Genomic DNA, 20,299 nt, shown 5'->3' on the forward strand with positions numbered 1-20,299 from the left:
AGACAGTAACAAACAAAATGTGCAACCTCTGGTAGAGGTACATCTCCCACGTCTCCCGGAAAGTATGCTGAAGCAACGTAAATCTCCGTTTTGCCGTGAGATGTTTGCACCTCCATCATGATAGCTGGATGTCTCTTTTAATAAATTCTGTAATCGGATTTTTTTTTAACTTTTTCGTTTACTATAATGGCAGCTCTTGGAGATAGCTGCCCTTCATCATAAATTAACTTACATATTTTTGAAGGAAATCCTAGAATCCTACTCTTATTGCCCATGGCTCCTGGATTAACGCGCTACATCCAGTTTGCTTTCTGTGGATCGTTTGTAAAGTACAGCATTGGTTTTGCATGGTACAGATTCACTTGAATAGATTTTATTTGCTTATTTTAACTGATTGGATTTGCCGCGCTTCTTGGGTCGAACTTTCTCCCCAACATTTTTTTACAGATTAAAATTTATTTAACCACCATCTTTGACATTTTAGCCATACAGACTGTTTAAAGTGACTTAATCCTATTCTTAAAAACTGGTCTACTTATATTAAAATCAAAAACATCACACACATCATTAAACAGTCTGCAACATCTATCAAGAGGATTGTTATAACCGTAAGCAGTACGAAGTAATAGTTGCGGAGACGGTGAGCTGGAGTGTGGAAATTGATGTTCCCGAGCAAACAACTGCAGTCAATATGATTACTAATCATGTCAAATATGAACATCCTCTGGAGAAAGACTCGGCGATTTGTTAGTGTTTGCAGTCCAATAAGCGCACATCTATGCTCGTACGGAGGTAAGCTATCTGGATTTGTCCATGACAGACGTCGTAATGCAAACTTTAAAATCCGTTTCTGGATTCTCTCGATGCGCAGTACATGATCAGCATGATATGGAGCCCAAATTAGTACTCCATATTCATTAGCCCTTTCCAGCGGTGATTGATTCATAGAGTAATCAAAAATGATCGGTGAGTGAGAGCGGGTAAGGGTAATCACTAGAGTGATGCAAAATTTGAAATTTTCGCTCCACAATACTTAAACGATTCCAAATCGGATCCTGACTAACCTCTCAAAATTTGAACCCATTTGGTGAGAAACTGAGATGGCACAAACCATTTGAAGTTTGTATGGGAATTACTATGGGAAAACCAAGATTTTTGTTCGTGTCGATCTAATAATTCACCATATCGATCTGCTTCAAAAGCTTTCAACTGTGCTTGTAGGAAATTTTTCCAGCTACAACTTTGCTGAAGACCACTTTTCGATCAAATGCAAGGATCGAAATATCAATGGTTCAATGCGCTGATGTCTTATGATCATGCTCAATCAACTGCTCAGCAGGCAACATTGGTGTTTCTGCGGCGTTCAATAGGACACAAAAATCATGGCTACTATGTCAGACTGCAACATACAGTGTTGCCTGCATAGCAGCTGCTTGATCATGTCATAAGTTTACTAATCTCTTAAATAATTAATAACTTTTTCCTGTCTCGTTTTACATAGAAATGATCTTCAGCAAAGATGTAGCTGAGAAAATTTTCTATAAGAATAGCTATCGAACTGTTTCGCAGCTCAATATGGAAAAAGACTAGAAGGCAATGAACAAAAAGTTGAGATTTCCCATAGTAATTTACATGTAAACTTCAAATGGCTTGTGCGAAGTCTGTTTCTAACCAAATGAGTTGTAACTTTGGAAGGCTTATCAGGACCCGATTTGAAACCATTTAAGCATTGTGGAGCGAAAAAGTCAAATTTTGCATCAGTCTAGTAATCACTTTGCACTTGCCAGCATTGGCTTGCATTCCATTCATCTGACACCAGGATGACAATTGCTCTATATCAGCTTGTAGTGCGCAACAATCCACGATCGATTTGACCACACGGTACAGCTTAAGATCATCCGCATATAGCAACTTACAGGAACTTAGCATATCACACACGTCGTTAATAAACAGAACAAAAATGAGAGGTTCTAGGTGACTCCCTTGTGGAACCCCCGATGGTATATGGAATACCTCGGATCTGGAATCACGTACCTTAACGAAAGCCTTCCAGGATGATAAGTATGATTTCAACCAACAAACGATCCACGGTGGAAGACCAAGGCGGTTTAGCTTCATAATGGCTAGGTAGCGAGGGACTTTGTCAAAAGCCTTAGAGAAGTCGATGTAAACGGAGTCCACTTGCTGACGCTTCTCGATGCTACCTATAAGAGTGTTCGTGTAAGTCATCAAGTTAGAGACTGTCGAGCGCTTTTTCATGAATCCATGCTGAAACTCTGAGATTATGGGTTGCACAGCTGGATACAACTTCTCATGCAGAAGCCTTTCAAGAACTTTGGCCAAGCAGTTCAGGAGCGAGATAGGTCGGTAATTTTCCACTAGAAGATTGGTGTAATTGAGGCGAGCTTCCAGGCATCCGGAAAAACGCCATCCTTAAGCGATCGATTGAAAATAGACATAACGGGAGTGGCCAACGATCCTGCACAGTTCTTTTTTTTTTTCTTTGGTTTGTTTTTTCCGTCGATCTTGTTTTCCGTGCTGAGCACCAATGCTACCGACGTGCCAGGAAGGCAGCTCCCACACCTGGACCCTACCTATCGACCCATCAACTCATGAACCGGGGACCAACGGCTTTACTTCCCATCCGAAGGAAGGCGTGATCAGAGATGTTATGCCTCAGAACATCCCGGCGGCGCCGACTGGGATTGAACCCAGGCCTGCTGGGGTGAGAGGTAATCACGCTTACCACTACACCACCGGCGCCGTTCAACTGCACAGTTCTTGACGAAAGACAGTGGAATACGATCCGGGCCTGGACCTTTCGATGGATCGACTGAGCAAAGGGCTTTGAGAATAACGTCTTGACTGAAGATGAGCTGCTGCAGGTGAATGTCGTATCTTAGTTGCTGATCAATGTACTTCTGCGGTGGAGGAGTTTGATCGGGTTCGAAAACACTTCGGAAAAAGTCAGCGAAAAGGTCAACAGAAGCGGTGTCGGTGGTGGAGCTTCTAATCCGTAGGTGACGTCCACGGGAATACCAGCTGATCTTTTTCGAGAGTTGATAAAAGACCAGAACGACGATGGATTTTCCTTGAAACTCCTCTGGAGGTTGTTGACGTACTCACGAAAGCGAGCTTCCTGCAAACTATTATACTCTGCTTCTACTAGCTTTTATACTTGTTTGCTGCGGTCCGGGAACGAAAGTAACGTTTTCGAGCTTTACGCAGATTACGCAATTGCGGATTCCACCAAGGTTGTTGGCATGGCAAACAAGATTTTTGTGTCTTCACCGGAACAGTATTTTGGATTACTTTATAGATTTTGTCGTAGAATACGGAGACGGTGGAACATTGGTTCTGCGGTGGATTTATATTCGCCTGGAGATTTATTTCTCTGTATCCCAGCGCTGATCCTATATTTGTCACTCGATCATCGTTTGTGCTCTCGTTGACTGTATTTTTAGTATGACCAGAATCTAGTTTTTCACCCATGTTCGTGACACCACTGAATGCTGGGATTTTATTTGACCATTCTGTTATCACCAGTTTTCTCGTGGGTTTTATCGGACTCATGGTCACTCCTGTGTTCTGGTCTCCCACGATCATTTGATTAATTTTTGACGTAGAATTACGTCTTTGTCAACTATACTGGGGTGCAAATCAAAAAATATGTGTGTTGAAATAGTGTTAGGTTTTGAACGCTAGTAACTTTGTCATTTATAGATGAAAAAAAATCCAAATATGCCAATCGATAGGATATTACATTACAATTTTGCTGAAATAAATATTTTTTTTTTCTAATTTTCAAAAAAAAAAACTTTTGAAAAATGTACAAATTATAATTTTATCTCTGTTTTCATAAAATAAACGATTTTCCCTAACCCAGTCGTCATAATCGAGTACCATTTGGTTGTACATCGTTCTGCTTGAATCTGAAAAGATATAAAACAGCGCTGCTGTCATGCCTCTGCTGATTACCGCTTTGGACGACGTGGCAGTTGGTCCTGCAACAACTTTCAAATTTGAGATACATTCTATTCTGTTGGTGAAATACCATCAACTGACTGTAAAACATATTTTTCTTTAATTTTTTTTTTTTTTATTTTTGGCCGTAGGCTAGTTTATCACACTTGATAGTAGAAGGTCAGGCTTAGGGCGTTTCAGTCTAACATTAACGTAACGTAAAACTGGCTCTGAGACAACATTTAAAAAAAAAACCTAATGTAAAATGGGAGTTACATCGGGACTGTGGTGAGGAATGGATGCGCGAACAAGGTAGAGCTCCACCGTAAGAGACAGTGCCCCAGTCCGGCAGAGATACCCCGACGGCAGGAAAATAGGAAGGTGAAAGAACACGGACAGCGCAGCCAACGACGAGAGTGCTAGATTTGGTTGTACAGGTGAGCGTCCTTCAAGAAAGCAATCAGCGCAGCCAGCGTCGAGGGGTCGTTGCCAAGTAGCTCCCTGATGTTCTCTGGGAGTCGGTGTTGTTCGCGTAGCCTCTGAAACTCTAGGCAGACACACAGCACGTGTTCCACCGAGGCAGGGATGCTGCAGATTGGACAAACCTTGTGGAAAGGTGTCCCACCAAAATTGTGGGAAATCCTCGCCTTGAAATGATCCGTTGGTCCTTGTACTTGTGACTGTCTAGCCAGGGTCGTACGGTTTCTTTGATCTTTCTCAGGAAAGTGGTCCGTGACTGAAACCATTCCTCCTGCCAGGCTTCCATGATAATATTCGCGATCCAACGCTTGACGTCTAGGAGTGGTACGTTCCTGTTGAAGCGGGGACCAGATGGACCGGATCCCGCCAGCCTGTCCGCAGCCTCATTTCCAAACATATCTGGTTCCTCTATATATGCAATTTGATTAACATCCGAAGTTCAGCCTTTTTTACATATTCTGCACAAAAGATACTTTCTACCCCGCCAAATTCATAAAAAAAACGACGAGAAATCCTATCAAGTGCGGTTGCACATCGTTCTGCTTGAACCTGAAAAGATATAAAACAGATCTGCTGTCGTTCTTTTGCTCATTACTTTTCAACTAGTAATAATCACACCTCGGTTGTACCTCATTGGTTACGATATCGCCACTGCGCAAAGTTCAAGTGATCGTCAAGCAGTACAGTTTGGCTTTTGCTCGCTCTGACGAGTTGTTCGAAAGTTTCTAGTTTGTTCCAAACGTTCGTAGTTTAATCGCGTCGTCAGTAGTGTCGGTCCCTTTGTGTGATGGGAAGACAGCGCTCCCGCAGCTGGCTCCGAGAGAAAGTGGAGAAGAAGAACAGTGGTGAGGGTAGCTTTAGTGTTGGGAATACCACCTCTGCCACGGTGAAGCGGACCAAGAAAAGGAAGAAAAATCAGAGCCAGTCCGATGGTACGAGTGGACGTGACGATGCTACCGCGACGAACGTCAGCGTCATCAGTGATTTCGGGGACTCCGTCGACAATGAGAGTTCTACCGGCCCGAGTGGGGCAAAAATAAAGCTTCCTCCACTGGTGGTGAAGAATGTGCCACTCCACACCCTCACAGCGAAGTTTAAGCTCGGCAGGATCGGCACCAAGGTGATGCTCCATACGAAAGCGGAGTACGAGGTGGTCGTAAAATATTTGATGGATTCCAAGGCGGAATTCTTCACGCATGACATCCCCGGTGAGAAGCCCTTCAAGGTAGTCATCAGGGGCCTACCAAACATCGACCTCAAGATGATCGAAGCCGAAATCAAGGACCGGAACAAGCTGGCCCCAATCGCTGTCTTCCGAATGACAAGGAGAGACGAAAATGTGAAGACGTACCCGGATTGTCTTTTCCTGGTACACTTCCAGAAAGGGACGGTGACGCTCAGTGACGTAACGCAGTGCCAGCAGTGTCTCAATTTTGGACACGGTACCCGCAACTGCAGCAACTGCGCTCACGAACACGCCAATGCTGACTGCCCTGCGGATGGAGCCGTGGCGTTAACAATGCGCCAACTGTGGTGGTGCACATCAAGGTTCCGACAGACAGTGCTCCAAACGCGAGGACTTCAAACGCATCCGAAAGCTGGCGTCAAGCAACAATCAACCAGGACACAAGAAGGACAAAACCCCAGCATCAGGACGGAGAATTTCCCGCCTCTACATGCTCTCCAGCAAAGACAAGCAAATGCGCGGGTGCAACTCGCTCCCCCTCAAGAAGCTTCCGGTGATTCTGCTGGCCAAAGCTCTCCATCCCCCCTGGATTCTGGAGACAACCAACAGCGCAAAACAACAACCCCGATCTGTTCTCAGCGGACGAACTGATGGAAATTTTCGTTAACATGTCCGGTGCTCTTCGTAAGTGCCGCAATAAGCCCGAACAGATCCAAGTGCTCGGTAAGTTCATCATCCAGTATGGCGTCTAAACCGCTAAGTATCGTCACCTGGAATGCTTGCTATGTAAGAGCAAAAGAGATTGAGCTTGCCGACTTCCTCCGCAAGCACAGCATCGACGTGGACCTTCTAACTGAGACCCATCTAAAGTCCGGTGACAGCTTCTGGTTGCCTGACCACAACATTATTCGGCTTGATCGCACCCGCTCCAGGGGGGGGGGGGGTGTTGTGGTCGTCGTCAAGAAAGGAATAAAATACCACACTCTGTCCCATATCCGCACCTCTATCATCGAGGCCCTTGGTTTGGAGGTGGAGTCATCGACTGGATACGTCCAGTTCATCGCTGTCTACTGCGCTCGACAGTGTGCCGCCAGCAGTGGACTTGCGGCTAAATTCAAGAAGAACCTGTCCACCATCACCCGTAACGGTTCCCGCTTCGTAGTAGGAGGAGATCTAAACGCTCGCCATGAGGCCTGGAAGAACTACCAGCAGAACTAGAATGGTCGTCTGCTGTTCGACCACTCACTGCATAGTCTGTACTCCGTTTGGTTTTCGGATGAGCCAACATTTATCTCACAGGCGGGCAACCCATCGACCCATCGACTTGTTCCTGACAAATATCGGCTTGTCCAAGCCCGTAGCCTTGAACGAACTCAGCTCTGAACTGGACTGCAACGTGGCTCCTGCTTCTAGCCTGCGCAAGGACTACCATCGCGTAAACTGGGCCCAGTTTGGACGCATGGTAGACAGGCACATCATCGACAACCCGCCGTTTGGCACCGTGGAGGACATCGACCGAGCGTTGGAGGGACTCCACCAAGCCATAACCGTGACTGACGAGGCGTGCATTCGACGAGTTCCTGTGAGGGGTTGTTTGGGGTTGTGAGTTTATTGCCATTGATTCCCACACCCAACTATTGATTCGACTGAGAAATGTTCGTAGACGCCAGTTCCAGAGAACCGAAGATCTAGCGAGGAAACGTGAAATGGCCTATCTGAACAAGGAGATTGCTTCCTGAATGGTCTCACTCCAGAACGAAAGTTTCGGGCGGCTTTTCCAGAATTTGGACGACCGCTCCAGACCATTCTGGAAAGTTTCCAAGGTCTTAAAGACGCACCCCAAACCCATTCCACCACTCAAAGATGAAAGTGTTGACGATCGGCTCATAATCACCCCTCAGGAGAAAGCAAATGCGATTGCCCAAGTAACATTGAAAGTTGTATCACGATATTAAAGCATTCTACAAGTCCAAATCATGGTCTATAGAACCTTCATAAAACCCAAATTGTTACTTGGGTGGTGAGCATTTTGCCAAATCGCACTTGCTTGGCTCCAACATCCATAGTCCACTCGTCTTTTTGTTCATATATCTGCCTTTTTTTTTTTCTTTTTTAGTTCTTTTTTCAGTGCTTTAAAGACAATGACTAATCACGTTAGTATTGCACATATTTTTACATTTTTGTATACTAAAACTTGAACAACAGCGGCAATCCATACTATACCCGAGTAGCACATTTCCGTCACAATAAGTTGCAGCTACTTGTTTATGACTGATATAGGTTGTATAGAAGTTGCCACAACTGATTTGTGACAAGCATGCTACTAGGGTGAGGTGACACCAAACTAATAATTGGTGACTTGAATTACCTTATTTTTTTTTTTTTTGAAGCATATTCAAAAAATTTCACCCAAACTTTAACTAAAGTATCTCGATGGTTATAGAATAAGGGTTCTACTTACACTTTTTTTTTTCAAAATTTAGCTAACCCTTGTCTGAGAATATCAGTCATGAATAACCTGTGCGAATTTTGGAAAATATTGTAACTCTAGGAGAAGTTATAGTATGGAAAAATTATAGATTATATTATATACAGGGTGATTCAAAATAACTATCACTTTTTAAAATGAACGATTGAACGCTTGCACTATTTTTTAGATTTCAGTATATTCCCGATATACTACATATATAACCTTCAACATTTTTTTCGTTAATTACCAGCCACATTTGTCACGAAAATGAACCACAGCGTTTTAGTTCCAGCAATTTTGGAGCCCTGGCGATGCGTCTAATCTCAAAAGATAAGCTATTATTACGGAATTAAAAGGAAATAGCTCAACCCACTCAAAAGTTCATCTATATCAGTTCATAGAGAATTATGTTTGATGGTTTTGAAGATTTATGATCCATCCAATTGATTCTAATGAACAGTTCACTGTTGATGAAAAAAATATCAGCTAAGTTATGGTGAAATTGTCCAAATGTGTTGTATAACAAAAAATCAAAACAGGATGCCAAAGCGCTCAATGGTAACCTTATCCAGAACGGACGACCGCCCCCTCGGTCTAGGTGGCATTTTTTAAGCACAAACACTCATTTTTCTCTCCAGTTTGCCGGCCTTTCTGCTGATTTTAACCCGCATCCGAAGGGAGGGCATTGTCAAAAAAAAAGCAGAGCAAAAGGGACACAACAAAAGGATTAGTTAAGGGACTTGAGATTGTTGCGGTGACGATGGTGTGCGGTGATCTCTTTTCCTTGTGCAAATTTTCCATTCATTGAAAGCGCCCCGGTCCTCGGCGAAAACAATGATGCTGCAAACTAGTCCTAGTTGGGCTGGAACTGCGCATCTCTTCGAGTTTACCGACGACAGCTAATGAGAAAATGTTTGACCGGGAAATTATGCAGATTCCCTATCGTTTGGGAAAGTGGTTTCACCGGAGTTTCAAATTCAATCGATGCTAGTTTGAAGGTTTGATTTCTAATACTCGTTTTCCTTTTTCTCGTGTTTGTCTCTTTGCAGAAAGCCTTAGGGATTACTTTAGCAAATTCGGAGAAATCACAGAAGTCATGGTAATGAAGGACCCCACGACGCGGAGGTCGAGGTAAGTTTTTCGCTTTATCTATCACATTGAACCTATAGAGAATCCTCGTTATTGATTAGCTATTAGTTTGTTTTTTGTTTAACACGGATAGTTTATATCTAACATAACTTGTATTTGTTATTAGTTGAATGCTGCATTTATCCGATTTTTGTTTGTACCCTCATTCTTGGCTCTACCCACCGGATTAATGTACGTCCCATCATTAGTTCTTAAATTCAAAAATTTCTTAATTCTCTGTCGTAGTTGGTTAAATGGCTATTCAGCAATCCAAACCAACAGCTCAACTGATGCATCGTGTGTTTTTTTCGCATATCTTCGAGGCTGCTACATATTTGGCTCAGTTTCCCCCCTCCAATACCCACCGAAAAGGGGATTACGAAAGCAGCAATCGAATCGAGGCTTATATTATGCTTCTTGCTACGAAATTCGAGCCTTGCACGAAGAAACCTCTCTTACATAACCATCAACAAAACCGAATCAAAAGCAAGCAAGCAACCAACCTTCATGGCAGGAATTTCTGTCAGCTGCCAAAGTGTGACGAAAAACACGGATTAGGCCATCACATCTCCGTCGGGGCTGCTGGATGCTGGTGGTGTATTTTCCCACTTACCCGCGTGTTTCGTGATGAATTGAATACCTACTACTCTCCTCACCTTTCTTCCAGCCAGAGATTTGGGCATGATTCGTCGGGAGTTCTAGGAAAAAAAAAAAGTATAATCGGTTGGTGCGCGTATTTTTCCCTCTGTGCGATGAACGTCATTTTGCGAAGTAAAAACGATCCGGCTGATGAATTTATGAGCAACGTGTACGTGTGTGCATGTTTGTACTCGACGAATCCTGATCCAAAAACAGCCTGGAACGCTGAAACTGCTACCAAATGAGGGTGTAGGTATAAATGGTTCTCTTTCGCGGGAAAGGCGAGGAAGTAAGGCAGGCACAGAAGGTGGTAAATCGCTTGCACAACACTCTCGTCGACTCAGTGTAAATCACGAATCAAAGGAATTTGCTTTCGCCTCACTGGGCTTAATGCTTGATTTGATAATCCGTCGTCGTCGGCGTCGTTGTCGTAGTCGTCGTCGCGAGAAAACGCGAAATTTTGTGCGATTGAAATTAAATCGGGCTTTCATCCTCTACTGCCAGTTAGTTGAGTCGTGTTGGGGAAAATGTCCTTTTCGTAGGAGAATAGCAAAAGGAATTAATTCCTCTATTGATGCTTTAAGGAATGTTCACACCAAAAAATCTCAGCTTTCGATGAAAAAAAAAATATTTTGATGTCAAATAACCGCTCAATTAAACCCTAGATAGGATGGTTGGGTTTAAACCCTAGAAATCTAAAATGGATAGTTCTAAACTGAAACGATTTTTCCAATGACCAATTTTTGGTATGTACATGTGAGATCTTTTGCAATGAGTTTGTCTTCTTCTGAAGCAATGTTTCCTGGCAACATATACTGGAGGCGTCAGCTTTGTTGCAAATCCGTACAGGTCTTACTCTGGAGGATATGAGTGTTTGCGTTCCTTTTGAGAAATTACTATTTTATTTTTATTTTGACGTAGGACTACGTCTGTGATTTCTGTATGGGGGTACACTTTGTGAAAACCAAAAATGGAACATGCAACAAAATTATGAAAGATTTTGAACGATAATAACTCAGCTGCCCCTGGACAAATTTCAAAAACTTTATTACCAATCGATCAGATATATTTCTACGCATCTGTTAAATTTAAGACTTAATCATTTTTCAAAATTTCACTCTTGAAAATTGCACGAATGTGCAACTGCTGCTTTGATAATTAAAATTATCACCGATTGCCTGCGAAAAGAGATTTCCCTAACACAGATTTCAAAGTTGAATTCCATCCGGTCTCACCAAACGGTGTTTATTCAATCACCACGTGGTGAGTAGTGGTGTTCTCAAATACACAACGAACGGCTCCCCCCAATCATCTAGCAACCCAGGCTGGCCTCAACCGCTGATCGGATTCAGTTCCAATCACCGTGTGTGGTGGTGTCCGGTAGTCTGCACCAGCTGCAGCAGCAGCAGTGCTTTCGGCGCGTGGCGTTGAACATTGTTCTCCAGTACACAACGAAAGGCTGCCTGGAAGCAGTGAGCTGCAGCCCACATGAGCATCCATAGAAGGAGGAAGAAGCCACACCGCTATTGATCGGAATCAGTAGCTCTTCGTGAGTCGCTGTGGCCCATCTATGTCAAGCGCGTCATACTAAAGTGTATAAACAGAGAGAACCCCGCTCAAATTCCTATTCCTACACAAAACACCAGCTCCTGTTGCAGTTAACAAATAAGATTTATTATATAAGACCACGTAGTCCTACGTCACCATTGCGTACGACCCCATAGGGCTGTCCCTTGTAGTTTTTTAACTCAAAGTTTATGATAACAAATTTCGAATGTTCATAGGAGGTATTAAAAAACTACGTATACAGATTAGGGGGTGGATGACGAAGGAACTTTATGACGACGTATTCACCTTTGATCCAACCATTTCTGCTTCACGTTTCAACCTGGTGATCAGCTCTACCACTGTCCAGAACGCTCTTCCGACAATGTCCACGTTGTCAGCGAAGCAGATTAACTGGCTGGATTTATTGAAGATCATGTTTCGCATGATAAAGTTTGCTCGTTTCGCAATACCTTCTAGCGCAATGTTGAACAGAAGGCAGGAAAGACCATCCATCGTATCGTTGATCAGTCTGGGCAGTTTTTCGGAAAAACCGTTCTCGTCTATAATCTTCCATAGTGCATCATGGTCAACCGTATCGTAAACGGCCTTAAAATCGTTGAAGTGATGATACGCAAGGACTTGTTACTCGCAACACTTTTGGAGGATCTGCCGCAACGTGAAGATTTTTGCCCGTCCATAAAACGTGCTGGATAATTTCCCACAAATCTGTTTGCTTGCAGTGATAGATGGCGAAAGATCAGATCTGAGGACACCTTTGTAAACAGCGTTGAGAAAAGTGATCGCTCGGTAGTCTCTTTCCACTACTCCAGTATGTTAATGATCGCATTTGCTTCACCCTGAATGCAGTACGAATTTTTGAATTGTTGAGCTCCAGAATTTTGGTAATATTTTAAAGTCGAGATTTCAAAAGTCTTTGACTTATTGTTTTTCAGAGTGAAAGAATCCCGAAAATTAATGGAATACCGCTAATGCGAATTTTGTGAAAGCTCAACTGCATTCTAAAAACAAAACTTTCAACATCCAACCTTCAAACTGAAAGAAACGATACCCTTAAATATTAACAACGCAAAACAAAACCAAAGCTCGAATCCGTCCCTCAAGGCGATGCCCTTCGTTCATACGTAACAAGGTGATTCAGAAGAACCCTCTCGAACGAGCAGCGCACCGCCTTGGGGGAGGAGGACGAACTCATAAAAATGTTTTATTGAAAACGCAAGAGAATATCCCTTTATTTTTCACCTCATCTCGCTCCCCGTTGTTTGTTTTGCACTCCTCGAGGATGTGTGGAACTGAAAGCCCTGTAAGTGCCCCGGCCAATCGGCACGTTCTGCACATTTCTTCCGAGATAAGTGAAAACAGGTGCCAAGGAACCTCCTCTCGCTTCTATCGCTCTCCGTTGGTGGTGGGCTTCTTTCCTGTAAATGTTTGAAAAGGGTACAAGTGGATTAATCGGTGCCACTTTCCTGAACAATTGTTTCTCGGTAGAATTGAAATTTTCGTCGTGAAAATTTTCTTACGATTAACGATCTACCTGCTCGGCGATAAATATCCATTCACAGAATCCAAATTTTCCGGTTTTCCTCAACTAAGGCTCCATCAATTTATATACATTATGACCAATCCCAGTGCGCCGCAGTTCATCCCGTGCCCTATCAATATCACTTCCGGTATGAGTTTTCACTAGCTATGTGATGGAATTTTCCCTGTGTAACACTTTTCTTCCTATAACGAAAATCGAAGAAGTTTGCCTAAAGGAAAACCGGGAAAACCCGAAACACAATAACAGTTTGTCTTTTCCGATAATGATGAAATATGGAGAGCCTGGTGGTAGTTTGACTTGCTTTTTTTTCCTCCTCGTCCGGTCTAGGAAGATTCTCACGAGTGCCATTTTCTGCGGTTTAATAGCACCTAGATAATGCTCTCTGCTCTGCTGGCTTGGCTACTCCCCGGGAAGCTTGCGGCGTGCGCGTGAGTCTTCCCATTAAAACACCACTGCCGACTGCCACCCCAAATGAGGGGTAGAGCAGAATCTCCAAATTTATCACTTTTAATTTAGAGGCTGAAGGGGGGATTTTTTTTTGCACCCTGCAGAAGACCGAAGTGCCTTAAGGAATTGATAGTTTTTTTTTTCGACGAGCATCCCATGCACCCGGTTGGAGCGCAATAAGTTTGAACGGAGGAACTAGTTATTTCCTGGAAACAAACGAGCCCAATCGGGCCATTACTCTGCTTTTTGCTCGGAACGCTAGTTGTGCTCAGATTTAAGCGGTTTAATTTGCAATAATTTTCGATATTTATTGGCTTCTGTCGGGAAAGTTCAACGATTTCATAAGTAGAGGGTGTTGTTAAGTTTTACAACAAATTAAACCAAGAAATGCTCAAGACCCACCGGCAGCTGCATTCTTTGCAGTGAGTCAGTTTCTCAAACTCACACAAAGAAGACAAGTATAGGAAAGCTTTATCAGTCACACAGGAAATTGAAAAGTGCCACTACTGTGACGCTTGGTCCCGGACTCGTCCTGTAAGTGAAAAAAGAAAGAAAACTTTCCAATGGCAGCTGTACTTCCTGTCACTCCCGTTCCTTTCGCCTCCCAGTGCCACTAAGCCAATTGAGTGGAATTAATTGAGTGTTGGTAATGCGATAAATTTTAACAAGTTTATTGGAGACAGAGACCAGCGAGTGCAATGCAGCAGAAGCCAAAGTCTGAATCGCGCGCAACTTTTCAATCCATCGACCACACTCACTCACTCACCCATACACACACAGCTTACTGGAAAGTTGTTCTTTTCAATCAACGTCTCCGACCACCACTTCCCTTGCCTTGGGCATTCATTGGTTGGTGGAAATTGTTGATTTAATCTTTATTTTCACACCCCCGGCTTCGGTTGGTTCGTCTTGGCTGTGGCGTTTATTTTTCCTGAGGGTGAAAATCCGGTCTCGGAAGAAATCTAATTGTCTTCTTGGTAGAAAATAAATCAAAACTGCGCTATTTTCAGTGAAAACAACGTCGAACTGAGGGAGTCACGACGATATTGGCTCCCCCCGCCCGTGAGTATTCAAGACAAAGGCACACGCGGGGTTGATCTCCTTCTCTCGGTGGAGACACCATGCAATGACGATATTGGTCTTAGTCAATAAATAGAGACGCGCTTCTGGCTTCCGTCGTTCTTATTTAGGTGGGCGGTTGCGAATCTAATAGCGAATGGGGGGACGTGGATTGGAAAGTCTCGTGAATAAATCGTTTTTCTATTTTCTTCTGGCGTGCGTAAATAAAGGGTTGTTTTCGTGTGAGCTGCATTCGAGACTGTGGTTTTCAGGAGCTGCTAAATGTTATCTCTAATGTACGGGAACGTGGTAAGACATGTCCGATAGAGCATTGAACTTGTTTGAAACGAGTTGCAATTTTTTTTAAATATCCAAAGCTACAGTGCACTATGGTTCCAAACGGTTATTTAGCGGTGAAAAATATTTGCACCGTTTCTGCTCGTTCTTATTATCTTTAAGAGATCGAGAACAATTCTGAGCCTCAAAATTATTAAAATCATTAGAAAAATTCTCTTCACTAAGAAGAATCTTATACATATGGGGAGTTTTTTTTTCGACTTTGAGGACTTTTGAAATTTGAGTTCTTAGACCAATATTCCGAACATTGAGATGTGTCCAAGATTCTAAAACATACAGTGATGGCCATTAAAATGGGACAATAGGCCGATTTTCATACAAACTAGCCAAATTTGGCATGCTGCAACTATGTTTTGTAATGATTTTGGCATAGAACTACAAATATGCATTGCATATGTGTTGCAGCGAGTACCAACAACCTTAGTGTGGCTAAATTAATGTCTAAACTATGGACAATGCATCGTATATAAAACTTCATTGTACCTTAAAAAGCGCAGAAGGTGGAGTCTCATTGCAACTTTGTTGTTTGTTGCAAAAGGAGTCGGAATCCAGTTGCATGTAACATGATATTTGTATGATACAAGTTGCAAGTAAGGTTTTGACTGACTTAGCTGTAATGTTTTACAGACACATATAAAACAGTACAGTGATTTAGAATACATGTGAACGACATTCTAGTTAACCATTTAAATGTATTGGATATTTTTGTGTGGTGATGAGGAAAAATAATACTGGTGATTTTTTTTTTGGACTGAACAATCAGAGGTGACAATCAAAGAAAAGTAATTTGAATAAGCATTTAAAATGAATGACAACAAGTCTGACGTTTCAAACGCATAAAGCTTAATGAAACATTTCACTTCGATTAAATATACGAGCCTTTCGAAAAGTAACAAATTGATGCCACAATTTTACTGCTCAAAAATGTTTCGAGATTAAAAATTGATCATTGCAAAAAAAACTTAAGCTCAAGCTATTGGAAAAAAAAGTATTATTGTAGAAAGTATTTCATGTTTTTATGCAAATATGGAGTGAAACTTGAATGAATTGAAAAATAAAATCATTATATTTATTTCTGGAGGACTATATATGGCTGCCAGTCTTACCAACAGAATACCAATTGTGTATATTGCGGGTCAGAATTTTCAGTACAACAATACTTCTTTGTAAGTGCGGGTGTGTTAGTGACTGTGATTAATGTTTGGTTTCATTCTAACCGCACGACTTAAGCATGAAGTTAAGTTCATAAAATTCAAAATTATAAAAAAAAAGTTACAATCAATGGTCAGTAGACTGATGCAAAATTTGCCTTTTTCGCTCCACAGTGCTTAAATGGTTTCAAATCGGGTCCTGATAAGCCTCTCAAAGTTACAACTCAATTCGTTAGAAACAGACTTCGCACAAGCCATTTGAAGTTTGCATGTAAATTACTATGGGAAATCTCAACTTTTTGTTCATTGCTGCAAAACAGTTCGATAGTTATTCTTATAGAAAATTTTCTCAGCTACATCTTTGCTGAAGATCATTTCTATGTTAAACGAGACAGGAAATAGTTATTAATTATTTAAGAGATTGGTAAATTTATGACATGATCAAGCAGCTGTTCTGTAGGCAACACTGTATTTTGCAGTGTGACATAGTAGCCATGATTTGTGTGTCCTATTCAACGCCCCAGAAACACCAATGTTGCCTGCTGAGCAGTTGATTGAGCATGATCTTAAGACATCAGCGCATTGAACCATTGATAACTTTTGATCCTTGCATTTAATCAAAAAGTGGTCTTCAGCAAAGTTGTCCTACAAGTACAGTTGAAAACTTTTGAAGCAGACCGATATGGTGAATTATTAAATAGACACGAACAAAAATCTTGGTTTTACCATAGTAATTCCCATACAAACTTCAAATGGTTTGTGCCATCTCAGTTTCTCACCAAATGGGTTAAAATTTTGAGAGGTTAGTCAGGATCCGATTCGGAATCGTTTAAGTATTGTGGAGCGAAAATTTCAAATTTTGCATCACTCTAATGGTCAGTGGTTACTCTATATAATGTGCCCAGTCACTTCTTCGGCACTCTAAAGCGAGATGTTCACTGTTTTGTGGCGATCACCGACAAGATGTTCTGGCTGAGTGACTAAAACACACCTACCAGCATTCCCAAGTAACCAACAAGCCCGTTAATCGCCCCTTTTGCTATATAAGGCTGCTATATGACTGATATAAAGTTCGGAAACCCTATATTTACCTTATATCGCAAAAAGGGCGATTATCGGGTAGTTAGCGGGCTTGGTGGTTACTTGGGTTCTATTTCATGAACTGCCCAACCCTAAGCCAGAAACCTAAATTCTAATAACATCTTATTTAAAATAAATGCTTTCCTAGTAAAAACTAAGGCGTAATAAGTGCTTGAAAAGCTTTTTTTTTGCCCAATAAGCATTTTTTATGCAGAACAAGTAGTTCCTCTTTATCTTCATTTTGAGCTGAATGAAAGCTTATTGATCACAAAATGGCTAAAAATCTAACTTTAAGATGTATTTATGTACCTATCTTAAGTCTAAATATAATTTATAAATACATTTCCTATATTTCAATTTTCAAAAATCTATACATCATTAAAACAACAAGCAATAATTTATTTAAATAAATAAAGAAATAATGAAACAAATCCTATAAGCTCATCGCAAACAATGACTTTAACTCTCAAATAACCTTCATCTGTTACTGAAAAATGCTAAAATTGTATAATTTCGCCATTTTTTGAGTAGATTTTCAATCTGAAGCTCGGTTCAAAGTAAATCTGGACGCACGGTTTAATACACCACCGCGCCCCTGTTGGTTGGAACAAAAAACGTTTGACAGGCATTTGTTGATGTTTCATTGACGAAGAAATTGGTGAAAAGTTTTTCCCGATTGACCGACGCATCTCGAAATTACGGATCATGTAACTTGAGAAAAGAAAATTAATTGTGCACAAACATCTAGAGAACCCTTCGTGGTCTGCCTCAAAAATAGCAAAAGTGTTAAAATTCTTAAAGTCAACGGTGAGTCTTGTAATCAAACGTTACAAGGATACTCTGAGTGTGGATAGAGCACAGCGCATCTATCATAACAGTGGCACTAGGGACAAAAAGCTGAGGAGAAAGGTGTTGAGGTACGTGAAAAGCAGGTGTCTCCATACGTGATTTGGCAAAGAAATACGATTCCAACTTTTGCACCGTGTGTAAAATCCTTTCAAGAGAAGGATATTAGTGATTTTGTGCCAGTAAACATCTGAATTGCTCCCTGAAACAAAGTGGCCAAAAAGCGAGCACGATTACTATACGAACGAGTTTTGTCGAAATTTGATGGCTGTATTTTAATGGATGACGAAACATATGTCAAAATGGATTATAAACAAATCCCCGGACGAAAATTTTACTTGGCAACTGGTCGTGGGGATGTCTCTTCCAGGTATAAATTTGTTTTGCTGATAAGTTTGCTCGGAAACTAATGATTTGGCAAGGAATCTGCAGTTGTGGCCTTAAAACCAAGGTTTTCATCACATCTCACACAATGAAGTCGAAGTTTTACATTAAAGAGTGTCTGAAAAAGCGGATTTTACCCTTCATTCAGCAACACAAGACCAACGTTATGTTTTGGCCGGATCTAGCCAGCTGCCACTACTCTCAGGAGGTACTAGAATGGTATGCTGCAAACAATGTTAATTTCTTCGCCAAAGAGATTGATCCTTCGAATTGCCTTGAGTTCAGACCGATCGAAAAATATTGGACAATTGTCAAGCGAAAACTTCGAGGATGCAGTAAAGAAGTGACAAATGCACAACAAATGCGTTTGAAGTGGAATAAGTTTGCCGGTACAGTGTCACCAGCGACTGTGCAGATCATCATGGCATTAATCACAAGTCAAGTGCAACAGTTCGTTCGAAACGGTGAAATGTAATAACTTGTTATATGTCGTTTGAAAGCTGAATAAATACCCTTTTGTTTGACGTTTTGATCAACCGTGTATGATGTTTAATTCTTGAGTTATGATCACCTGAAAGCGTCCAAATTTACTTTTAATCGGTTTTTAATTATCGCAAAAACACTGTGAATTCAGAAAATTTTATAAACTGAAATAGTGTTATTTGTTGACGAAGGGGGTTTGAGAACTAAACGGAAGTTTGCCGGGCCGTTTTTTTTTTTTCAAAGTGTTTTGACTTTTCTACAAATTATTTAAGGAATTTTGAGAGATTATTAAATCCTCCTCCCTTCCTCGTAAGATTCTGAAAAGTATTCAGTTAACAACTTTCACCAACAATCTTCCTAAGATTTTAAAATGTTCAAAAAATTGTTAGAAACGTTGGCTAAAACATTACATGAATTGGTTCATTTAAAGTATGAGAAGGTGTTTTGGCATTAAATCCTTTGAGGTAAAATAAGTTTTCCTTCTTCTCAAGGTTATGTATGAAAATGTCAGTTTAGTACAAATATGCTTGCTTTTTTTCTCTTTATTCGATCATATTACTACACAATCCAATAATTAGTGTATGGGATCGAAATTTCGACGCTTCGATTTTTAACTTCAAACCTGAAGGATTCAAACTACCAGTGAACAGCACTCTGGTTGATCGATAATTTTAGACCAAATTTACTATTGTTGATCAGGTGGAGCTCTGGAAGTGTTAAGACGATACGCAGAGTTGCGACCTATCACAATCACGATCGTCAAACAGCTGATGGTAGTAACGCTTTGTACAATCCTTATCGATGTGCTCGTTGAAGCTCTCTCCATGACCATCCATCAAGTTGACGAAAGAAGTAAAAAGCAACTGGTGAATGTCGTCCTCGGTGGTGATCCATCACCGATATGGTCATTCTTGACAATCACGACACTCATCTGTGCTCGTTTTGAAGCAGTTGCTGCTTTGCTTGCTTATGTAAGTGTGTTGGTGAGTAAGCCCAACAGCTTCCGTTTAATGTTGCCTGCTGTGTTTGTAACTCACACAGTCGCGCCTGTCGAGAAGAACTTGGAATGCGTAGGCATTATTTTCATTTTCTTCTGTCGTTTCGCTTTTTCTCATGATCGTACTGCAGAAGTCTTCACTGTTTTCGTTGTGCTTTTCATCATCAGCAGCGAGTGTAAAGTTTTGCTTGTGAGCAGCGACCAGTGTTGGAAAAGTTCGCGATATTTCACGAAGTTCACCAAGGGAAAAGTTCGCGAGTCATAGGGAACTTTGATGAACTTTTCCATCACTGGCAGCGACCATTACTGGTGATTGTTGTATGCCATGGCTCTACCTCTCACTGCGTGACAAAACGTTCTGTCAGCGATAGTCGGTTGATGCGTAGACGAGTGTCACGTGAGTGTCATGATATTTTGCATCACTGGTGATACGTCACGTCATTAAACAATGGCTGTCCCCACCAGGCATGGCAAATCATTTACATTCATTTCGTGCATTCATTTACATTCATTTGCCTTG

The 20,299-nt window shown here is 41.5% G+C and overlaps 1 protein-coding gene and 1 pseudogene across 5 annotated transcripts in view; one reads left to right on the forward strand and one right to left on the reverse strand.

Annotated features, from left to right (window-relative positions):
* The window catches only part of Rbp6 (RNA-binding protein 6), a 1,960,266-nt gene that overhangs the window by 789,935 nt on the left and 1,150,032 nt on the right, over positions 1 to 20,299 (forward strand). For all 5 annotated transcript variants that reach the window (XM_065223773.1, XM_065223775.1, XM_065223776.1 and 2 more), the window contains one exon: positions 9,149 to 9,230. In XM_065223773.1, the coding sequence (XP_065079845.1) occupies positions 9,149 to 9,230 (82 nt within the window). The remainder of the gene's footprint in view (positions 1 to 9,148; positions 9,231 to 20,299) is intronic.
* LOC135702747 (U4 spliceosomal RNA) lies at positions 4,915 to 5,106 on the reverse strand (annotated as a pseudogene).

The sequence above is a fragment of the Ochlerotatus camptorhynchus genome, unplaced genomic scaffold (genome assembly GCF_037179485.1).
Source record: "Ochlerotatus camptorhynchus isolate MF236.1 unplaced genomic scaffold, CSIRO-AGI_Acam_v1.1 ptg000196l, whole genome shotgun sequence".
NCBI lineage: Eukaryota > Metazoa > Arthropoda > Insecta > Diptera > Culicidae > Ochlerotatus > Ochlerotatus camptorhynchus.